The 10,789-nt window shown below is 38.2% G+C and overlaps 1 protein-coding gene across 1 annotated transcript; it reads left to right on the top strand.

Annotated features, from left to right (window-relative positions):
• The first annotated feature begins 2,491 nt into the window (after nucleotides 1-2,491).
• On the top strand, nucleotides 2,492-9,220 carry LOC141591635 (ruvB-like protein 1). Its single transcript, XM_074412037.1, has 12 exons — nucleotides 2,492-2,783; nucleotides 3,364-3,552; nucleotides 3,945-4,076; nucleotides 4,349-4,498; nucleotides 4,661-4,816; nucleotides 5,289-5,423; nucleotides 5,822-5,887; nucleotides 5,964-6,070; nucleotides 7,842-7,941; nucleotides 8,048-8,139; nucleotides 8,448-8,517; nucleotides 8,800-9,220. Exons 1-12 carry the CDS (start codon nucleotides 2,703-2,705, stop codon nucleotides 8,887-8,889), a joined length of 1,368 nt encoding a protein of 455 aa, XP_074268138.1. The 5' UTR covers nucleotides 2,492-2,702; the 3' UTR covers nucleotides 8,890-9,220.
• Nucleotides 9,221-10,789: the final 1,569 nt, after the last annotated feature.

The raw sequence follows: 10,789 nt of genomic DNA, 5'->3' as shown, positions 1-10,789 counted from the left end.
AACTTCTATTTTTTACCTCTTAATACTATTACAAAAATTAAATTTCGTAATTAAATTTTAAATGGAGTAAAATAGTAATAGTATAATTATTAAATTCTCTAATATCTCTATTAAAAAACCGCGCATATGCGCGGGATCTAAACTAGTTATAAAATTAACTCTTTTGTCAGTTCACCTCAGACATCGGCCCCATTAAGTTCAGTTTAGTTCGTTTCAGCCAAAAAGAATACAATCTCAACACCTTTCATAATTTTACTGGTTAAGCATGCTCGTCAAGCCTTCGAAAGCAGCGTGACTAAAGCTGAGCTCGAGTTATGTTAAATCGAGTTCGAGGTCATCCAATTCCGAGCCGAGGAGTTCAACAAGACTTAGATTAAAAACTTATTTTTGCTTGAATTGCGTTCAGGTCGCACAACCCTTCAAAGTTCAACCATCCTCCATCAAGCGCTTTTAAATCTAATCCAAACCATATGTCACTAGTTTAGATCCCGTACAATATATGCACGGTATTTATAAAATTTTACTTTTTAGTGTACTCCGTATTATTTATGGATTTTAAATTGATAATTCACTTATTTTTTTATGTTTTTCAGAATCGTTTTTTTAAATAATGTTTAAAAATAAAATATTTATCGTTTTGGGTCGGAATAAAAGTTAATTGTCGAAATGGTGTCCACCTAGGATAGGAACACCCAAACCTAAAAAAAAATTAACCCCAACCATATGCCCCAATATCCATCACCATTTTCACCCAACTCCGTTCTAACCCCACCACAAACCCCACCGCACATACCACCTCGGAATATCACACGCCTGCACCCACCCATCTATCGCCGCACCCTAGTCACCGGAACACCACCGCACGCAATATCCCAGACATTAGACCGCCGCCGACATCACAAGTCACCCACACCCAACTCTCTCATTTGGGTCGCTACACTCAATCGATGCCGTCGTTTATCCCAGACGTCGTCGGTGACGTCGTTCACCTCCCATAAGCCTCTCGTGCGTTTGTTGTGGGCTGCTAGTTGCTTGGTGGTCGTTGGGAAAGAGTGTCCGTTTGGGGTCAGTGGGTTGATTCTTTGGGGTATGTCGGGTGGTAGGTGGGGTGGGGTTTGTGGTGGTGGTAATGGTGGGGTTAGAATGGAGTTGGGTGAAAATGGTGATGGATATAGGGGCATATGGTTGGGTTAATTTTTTTTTTAGGTTTGGGTGTTCTTATCCTAGGTGGACACCATTTCGACAATTAACTTTTATTCCGACCCAAAACGATAAAAATTTTATTTTTAAGCATTATTTTAAAAAACGATTCTGTTTCTCATCACTTTATTTTAATTTGAGCAATAAAATTTAAAATTGTAAAAAGTCATGAAATGAATATTTTAAAGAAAGTTTTATTTTTACCGAGAAATTAATGATGTTATTTTTAAAATATTTTAACTATTAACTTTTTTTTGTGCAACTTCTTATCATTAAAAGTTAATGAATTTTTATGTACAATTATTTTAAAAAAAAAGTATACAGTTTTTTTTATCATATAATAATGGAGATAAATTTATGTATAATGTGAAATAATATAGAATGTTTTAAATATTAAATTTATTAAAAGATTGTGAGCTAATATATGCTAAAAATACTACACTTTATTTTAGGAAATATTATTTAGGCAGAAAAATAAGAGTTTTGCCTATTCATTTAGGGATCGTTTGGTTGAGGGTCTATAAGAAAGGGAAAGGAAACAAAGTTATTAATTCCCTTTGTTGGTGTTTGTTTGACACAAACAAAGAGAATGCAATTCCCTTCCTTACCTCTCAATCCTTCTAATTCCTTACCCCCCACCCCCCAAAGGTATGAGATTTCATTACCCTCGTTACCTTTCAACCACCTTATTTATCTACCACCACACTTACGACTCCCACCACACTCGTCACCAATAAGACGCCATCATCACCACCACCAAAACCACCACCACAGCCACCCCACTTAAACCGCTGCCACAACACCACCGCCACAAACCACCATGACGCCACCACCACCATCAAAGCCACCACAACCACCCCACTACTACCACCACCACCACCACGACGCCACCACCGCCACCGCCACCACCACCACCCTACCACCACCAAAAACCTCCGCCACAATCACCCCACATAAACCATCACCGTAACACCACCTACATAACCACCATGACGCCACCATCACCTCCACCACCACAGACACCACCACCACGCCACCGCCACCACCATCGCCACCACCACCACCACCCCACCTAAACCAGCACATGTACACAAAAACAAACCACAAAACACCACACTTTATTTTCTTGATGTAACCAAACAACTAGTTAAGTTTTAGGTAATCCCTTACCTTACCCTCTTTTACCCTTTCTAATTTTCTTTCCCTTTCCCTTTCTCTAACCAAACGCCCCCTTAGTAAATAGAGGATCCGTAAAACTTACCATAAATCATTCATCCATCTATCATTTATTACGACCCCTTCAACTCTTTCGCAAGGTTAAATCGCCATTCCACGAAGATATCAAAAAAATCACACGCTGAAGACCTGGAAGGAAAGCCGCAATAACAAGCTCTTCTTAATTCACTCCCGCCTACTTCCTCAACACTTCCATCGCGCCAAACCCTAATTATTTCCCCAAATTTTGCCCCCAATTTCACCATTAACAACATAACCAAGGTAACATGAGGATCGAAGAAGTTCAGTCCACCACCAAGAAGCAGCGTATCGCCACCCATACTCACATTAAAGGCCTCGGCCTCGACGTATGTCTCCCTTCTTTTGTTTATTTTCCGGTTTCGGGTTTAAGGTTTAGGGTTTAGGGTTTAGGGTTTCAGGTTTTTCCTCCCTATATAATTTTTGAGGGGATTATAGTAGTATACGTGCAGTGGCGGAACCAGGATTTGATGTCGCTGGTGTCGAATTGTCAATTAATTAATCTGATTAGGGATGTGGTATTGTATTTGGCTCGTCTTTAGTTATAGACGGATATGTGCCGTCTATAATGAGATTTTGTGTTAATTAATTAATCTGGTTAGACAAAAATTGAAAACTCTTAACTAAATATTTCAATTTTTTTAGTTGTTAATGTTGTTGAGATAGAGAGAAAAAAATTTGAATTAAAGAGGTTCAATTTTTTTATTGTTCGGGCCGGTTCAGTTGCTTGTATACGCTTATTATGTTAATCAATATACATGGAATGTAAATTGTAGTGTTTTGAATTGAAAGAACAGTAGCATGGTGTTAATTTTCTGCGAAAGCGAGGATACATTGGTTTTTTAGGAAGTTGAAATTTTGTTGATGGGAAAGTGGAGTAATGGGGTTGTTATGTTTATGGATTTGTAGGCAAATGGGAATGCTGCACCGTTGGCTTCTGGTTTTGTTGGCCAAGGGCAAGCTAGAGAAGCGTCTGGGCTAGTAGTTGATATGATACGGCAAAAGAAAATGGCTGGTCGAGCGTTGTTGCTTGCTGGCCCTCCTGGTACTGGAAAGACCGCTTTGGCACTTGGGATTGCTCAGGAGCTCGGGAGCAAGGTAATTACTGTGACTTCTGATCGGACGTACTTTAGCAGTAAATGTGCTAGCTTTGTGTACAAATTCATTAATTATGGTTTTTGCTTTTGTTTGTAAGCTGTTTTTATATACTCCCTCCGTCCCAGTCATTTGTTGTTTTTGCCTTTGGCACAAAGAACAAGGAAAGAGGAGAGAGTCAATTACTAAATTGAGTGTAAATGACCAAATTATTCATCAAATGCATTCCTAAAATAGAAATGACAACAATTGACTGAGACACCCCAAAATGGAAAAGAACAACAAATGACCGGGACAGAGGGAGTAGTATTTGCATTTTAGGGGCTGAAGGCAACTGATTGCTGAATTTGAGAGTGCCAAGATTTAAATCTTGTTGGGAATGTTATTTGTTGCAGGTTCCCTTCTGTCCTATGGTGGGTTCAGAAGTTTACTCATCAGAAGTGAAGAAGACCGAGGTTCTTATGGAAAATTTCAGACGTGCTATTGGTTTACGTATCAAGGAAAACAAGGAGGTTTATGAAGGGGAGGTAAGTCCTGTTTGTTTTCTTTCCAAAAGAATCATTTTTACTTGCGTTTCTTTCTGACATTCAATCAACAATACAACAATACAACAATACAACTCTTGTTGTGGTGTCATCTGATTAGTGTATCATAAATAGAATTTGGAATTAACACTTTGCTCTTCATGTCAATTTCTGCATTCATATTTTATGTATTTCCTTTAGTAGTATTAACATTTATCAGCATTAGATAAGCCTAAATAGCTTGGCTTCTTAATGCATTGTGTTATTATGTTTAGGTTACTGAGCTCTCACCAGAAGAAACAGAGAGCGTGACAGGTGGCTATGGTAAGAGCATAAGTCATGTAATCATCGGATTGAAGACTGTCAAAGGAACCAAGCAATTGAAGTTAGATCCAACTATTTATGATGCTTTGATAAAGGAAAAGGTGAGCCATCTGTGTGTTTTCTTTTTGTTCTTCGTAAGCATTCTTCACAGTATTAGTTACTTGAGTGCAAAGTTATGAAAATATTACTTTTTTAATGCATAAATTGTGTTGCCTGATGTTGTCAGTGATCCAAAGATTTATACGTTATTTCAATGGGTGCAGGTGGCTGTTGGAGATGTTATATATATTGAAGCAAACAGTGGGGCAGTTAAGAGGGTGGGGAGAAGCGATGCTTTTGCAACAGAATTTGACCTGGAGGCAGAGGAATACGTCCCACTTCCCAAAGGGGAGGTTCACAAGAAGAAGGAAATAGTGCAGGTTTGTTTCTGTTATCCTCGTGTACTCATGTATCAAATCATTTTATTGCGTGATAACTACTTATACTTAACATTCTTGTATCATTTATAGTTATTTACATGACAAATGTACTTGTAGACCGCGAAGAGTGTGTTTCTATAGCTGGGAAATTAGCAACCGTTTTTAAATCTATAGGACCATCTTGAGTCTCTTGGCAATCTAAGCCACTTTTCCTCACCACCTTTACTTTTCAACATGTTTTTTACCTTCCTTGTCCGATATTCGTTTCTGTTTTACTCTCCTTAAGCGAGTATATTACAGCTAATGTCCACTGCAATTATTATGTAATCCTTGAAAGTCATAATTGTAAGAGTTGTGCTATAGAAAATAGAGTGCTATTTCAATAAAATTCAGACATTTATATTTATATTAGAGAAATACTTTAGCATGTCTGTGTTGGTGATGGTTTGTGCATTTACAAATTCTTCATCAGGATGTCACACTGCATGATCTTGATGCCGCAAATGCTAGGCCACAAGGCGGACAAGATATATTGTCTCTGATGGGTCAGATGATGAAGCCCAGAAAAACAGAGATCACAGATAAATTACGGCAAGAAATCAACAAGGTATCTTATTTCAGATACTTACATATACTGTTATCTTATTCGTGTTTCATATCTGTTGAGGTGGTTTTTAAAGAATATTTACTGGGTTTAATTCTGCTTCTGATTTATCTACGCTTCTATGTTTCACATTTCCATGACTTAGAAAGCACCTAGCTACAACCTAACTGAGACCATCTCTAACTCTCTAAAAATGATCCCCATACATTGTAGGAGCGTAGACTTTGAAAATCTGAACGTTGCCAGTGTTAACTTCTTTTGCTCCTCCAAGTGCATTTTGCGTGGCCACTAAACTAGAAAAAAGAAAGTTGATTGCGCTTGTACATCTGTAAAGCTGTACCCCCTCCTATTCCCCCAATTGTTGTTATATGTGCAAACACTTGACTTTATTGTCATTGCAGGTAGTTAATCGTTATATAGATGAAGGGGTTGCCGAGCTTGTGCCTGGAGTCTTATTTATTGACGAGGTACTACCCCTTGAACTATTCTTCTAGCCATCATTGTGGAGTACAATTTCGTCTTGTATTAACAAAGGCATTACAGGTGCACATGCTGGATATTGAGTGCTTTTCATATTTGAACCGGGCACTCGAGAGCTCTCTGTCCCCAATTGTAATTTTCGCAACAAATAGAGGAGTATGCGAAGTCAGGTATGGTGCCGAATAGTTGTTAGTGAAGTAATATTGACAATATACAAAATGTAGTTTGTTATCTGAGCACATCATCAATGAATGTAGATTCTTGCTATTTTAAGGGAAACAGTTTTGAGTACTTTTTACTTTTTATCTGCGGAGATGAGAGCAAATTTTGAGCTTCTAGCAGTTGTTATTAGAAAGGACAGTGAATGATTGTTTGATATTATCACAGCTTATCACCCAACCATGAAACAAGACAATGTTGACATAAGTCTGCATTGGAGGGAAAGAAGGTTAGGCCTTGAGGGAAGGGGTGTTGTCGTGTCTACCCACCAACTTATATCCATTTATGATTCATCTACTGCGAGCTGGATGCTATTTTGAATAGTTTTTATCGGGTTTTTTACGTAGTACTACCCTATTGCCTTTTCAAATTTGATATGGTACCCCTCATTTTTCCAAAACGTCACTGGTACCTTTTTGCTCTAGTAATAATGCTCAACTGCGACCCTCCCGCAATTTGCACCTTTAAATTACTTTAATTGGGTTGGAAATGATTTCTTACCCCTTAATTGATGTTGTACCTAGAGCTTCATACCTTCATCCATCAACAACATCCAGTCAGCTACCCAATTACTTGAAGCCTTCATCAATGTCCTTAAATTGAGCACTAGAACCAGCCGCTTCTTGAAATCGAACATCACCTATAAACTACCAAGTTTTCCCTTCACCACAAGAACCATATTTACGCAGTTACAGTTTTAGTACGCAATTGGTTATGACACTCCCCTCTAAATGGTGGAGCTCTAGATCTTGGCTCGTCAAGTAATTTGCAAGTTGATAGAGCTTGTTTGGGCTTGACAAAAGATATCGGTTCGGTCGAAGGGTGGAGTTAGGGCTGATTGCTGTGGTTTGCGGACTCAGTAGCAATGATTGTTTGGGGTTGGGATTGGCTTTTAATGGGGATGAGTGGTGGTGGTTTGACTATGGTAGTCTAGGTTGCTGGAGGTGGTCGGTGGTTTCTAATTATCTATGATGGATTAAAGGTTGAGGAGTATTAAAAAAGACGTGAGGGAGAGAGACGGAGTAGTTCTAGACTTCTAGCCCGGGTTTCCTAGGGAGGAAAGGGCTTAATTAGGAATACAACAACATTACCCCAGTGCCTCAATGGCTCCCGCTAATTGCGGGGTAGGGGGGAGGGGGGTCGGATGTACGCAACCTTACCCTTGTGGCAACACAAAGAGGCTGTTTCCGAATGACCCAAGATGAAAATTGCGTCGAGAACATCGAAGGACCGCTACTTCACAAAAGAAAGAAGCACAACCACTTTAGTGAGCCATTTTGATTTATTCCATTATAATCCATAACCACAGAGTAATGAGTCTTTGGCTCCATTGGAAATATGGATAAAAAAGGTCTTAATTAGCAATGATTGACGGAAATTATGGACAGGCGGAAAATCTAATGGAAATTACTCACACGGTCACCATTTGGAATAAGTAATAGACTTTGGGGGTACGAATGATAACTTGAAAAAAACGAGTACAACGTAGAATTTGAAACAACAGGAGGATTATGTTAGCCGACACCAAATTACATTGGGATTAGGGCTACCGTTCTGTCGTAGTAGCTTTTATACTTTTTTGTGTGCCATTAATTCTATTATTTCTATGTGCCTGGCAATCCTTGTGGCCTTCTAGATTTCCTTGTCCTGACGTCCAAAAAATGAAGAGAATTGCATGTAGTAGCTATGCTATCTTTAATGATGCTGACTTGTCTATTACAGGGGAACTACTATGAAGAGTCCTCATGGGATACCTATTGATCTGTTGGATCGACTATTGATAATTCGAACCGAGACATATGGTCCTGCCGAGATGATACAGGTTGTTAAAATAAGTGGTATTCTTCACTCATTGAAAATGTTAAATCTGGAGAGTTATACAATCATCTTGTTATATTCACATCTCTGTGCTTTAACTGTGTGAGCAGATTTTAGCAATACGTGCTCAAGTTGAGGAACTGGTTGTAGATGAAGAAGGCCTTGCTTACTTGGGCGAAATTGGGCAGCAAGCATCTTTAAGGTTTGTCTTGCTTGCTAATCTCCCTATCCATGACTAAACTTTCTGATTTGTTTTCAAAAATTGAGAACTTGTTAAGACGCGGATGATATTTGCGCTTGGGGAAATGACGCAGCTAGTGAGGTAAAGTGAGGCGCGTCAATTGCTGGTTTGAAACAGTTAAGATGCGGATGAAAACGCAAGTTGATGAACAATATGAGTTCACAAACCATAATGCCCTTAAATAGCGTACTAAAAAGAGAAATATTTGCTTCTTATTCAGCATGTGGTATTTTACATTTTTACTTTTAACTAACTTGTGTTCTTACCAGACATGCTGTCCAGCTTCTATCACCTGCTAGTGTCATTGCTCGAATGAACGGCCGAGATAAGATTGCCAAGGTATAGTTTCTTTGTGCTACTACCTGTCTTCCATTTGGTTCTTTGCATTATCCCTTTTTCGATTGCTCCGTTGGTTCTTTACACTATTAGTTTTGGCAATGACGAATGTGTGATCACATAGGTATAGTGTGTCATACGATAAAGAACTGGATGGAACAAAGGGAATAGCTTATTACTCCCTCTATTTAAGTGAATAGGCATCTTGCCTCACTAAAATAAAGTCGAATGAAGTTTTATTCATCGAAATGTGGAAACACTAATACTGGTAAATGTAACTTATAGGCTGACATGGAGGAAGCAAATTCCTTGTATTTGGACGCCAAGTCTTCAGCACGGCTTCTGCAGGAGCAACAAGACAGATACATTTCCTGATATATTTATTGTTTTTCTGCTGATTCCATAGTTAGCTCTTTAGAATGGGGGAAAAGGGTTGTTAGAAAGACGTCGAGAATATTTTAAAAATCAATTAATCCCATTTGTAATGCTTTAACGATGCATATCAAGCTTGTCACAGTCGATGTGTGCATCGATTCTGAGCATCAGGAGTCGGTTTTGTGCAGTTTTGAGCCCTTCAGAACTATTGTTGTTGATTGATGTTGTTTAGGTCTGGTATTCCGAACTTGTACTTGACATGTATGTTGAAAACGAATGTATTGACCTAGCTGATTGCGAGTTTTGCGAGCATCAAATAGCTCTTTAAGTCTTGATCAAGGGCATCACATGTTCTCAGATGCGATGGTTCAGTCATTTTTCACATTCTATTTTTGGAGACTATTCGGTTACAATCTCTTTTTGGTGTAACACGAGGGTAAGGTTGAGTATATCCGACTCTCCTTTACTCCCCCAATTTGCGGCAAGTCTTTGAGGCAGTGGCCTTGTTTTAGTTGATTTATTAGGTACTTCGTATTTTTGTCCTTAGAAACAATTTATAATTTCTGGCTATCAATGCTCTTTTGACTTCTTGAGTATCTCCTATACAAAACAAACATAAATTTTATCAAAATAAATCCACGTGGCCCAACTCCATCAACTGAATCCATCAGAAAATCTTGTCTCTGTTACAGTGTTACATGATCCACGTCAGAATCCTACTTGTCATCAGATGATTATAATAATTAAAATTCAGTTCACCGGTCAACCCGGATCGGACTGAAAACAAAGGGTTCGGTCCGGTCCAAGACCGAAACTTTTAGGTCCAAACTTCGGTCCACTAAAATAATTTTTTCGGTGTTTGGTGAGGTCCGGTTTTGGACCGATGCTCAGCTCTAGTTGTGACCTCTCACAACTTATCTCCCACTTACTCTCTCACTTACAGAGCTTGTGAGAGGACGCAAGTTTGTGAAGAAAAGTGTCCATCACAAATGAGAATTTGTGAAATTGAGTTTTCCAAAATAGAAATATATGAAGTTTAATCTTGTAGGAAATAATATGTTCTAATAAATATATTTCCGCATAACGGTCTCATAAGAGTTTATACTCAAAAATAGGAAATAAAATAGATGAAAAAAAGTACAATATTCTATTTTTTTATAAGATAAGAAAACTAGATTGATCATTTGGAATATGACCAATCTATCTCATCCTTTCGAATGAGAGGGATAAGTTGAAGCCACCGGCTTTCAAACCACCTCGAAAGTGTTGGACATGAATGTCCAATAGAAGCCATGAAGTCAACAATCTTGTTGATTTCACGAAAACAATGTTTAATTATCACTTCATCGAAAAAATGAAGGTCTAATTTCACATCTTTGATAATACTGGAAATTTCCCAAGAAATTTGTCAAGTACTACAGATTGAGTTAATAACACATAAATTATCACCCTCTACGATTAACTTTGAGATTCCTAAGGTTTAAGCTGCTAAAATGCCTTCTTTTAAAGCGAGAGTTTCCGCAAGAAGAATACTATTGGATCCACATTTTTTTGCTCCTAACAAAACGACATTACCATTATGATCTCTTATAGAATATCCTAAAACAGCTTTATTGCCTTCTATTCTCGATCCGTCAAAATTTAGCTTTATAAAACCGTTTCTAGGTTTCTCCCACCAGATTTCTTCCTTACTAGAAGTGTTTTAGCTGACTCGTGTTTCTCAGGATTGTTGAGATCCTTATATTTAGTCTCATTTCAAGTCTTAGTGCTATTATTACATAAAGTACAATATTTTATTGAGTCTATTCTTTTGATGATGAAAAAGGAGCAAGCATGGGGAAATCAATAGAGCAAAGGAACTAGTACATCATTTGTAATTGTATTGGGGGTGGTTTGGTTT

The sequence above is a fragment of the Silene latifolia genome, chromosome 7 (assembly GCF_048544455.1).
Source record: "Silene latifolia isolate original U9 population chromosome 7, ASM4854445v1, whole genome shotgun sequence".
Taxonomy (NCBI): Eukaryota; Viridiplantae; Streptophyta; class Magnoliopsida; order Caryophyllales; family Caryophyllaceae; genus Silene; species Silene latifolia.
Note: the sequence above shows the minus strand (reverse complement) of the source record. Positions and strands in the feature narration are given on the sequence as shown.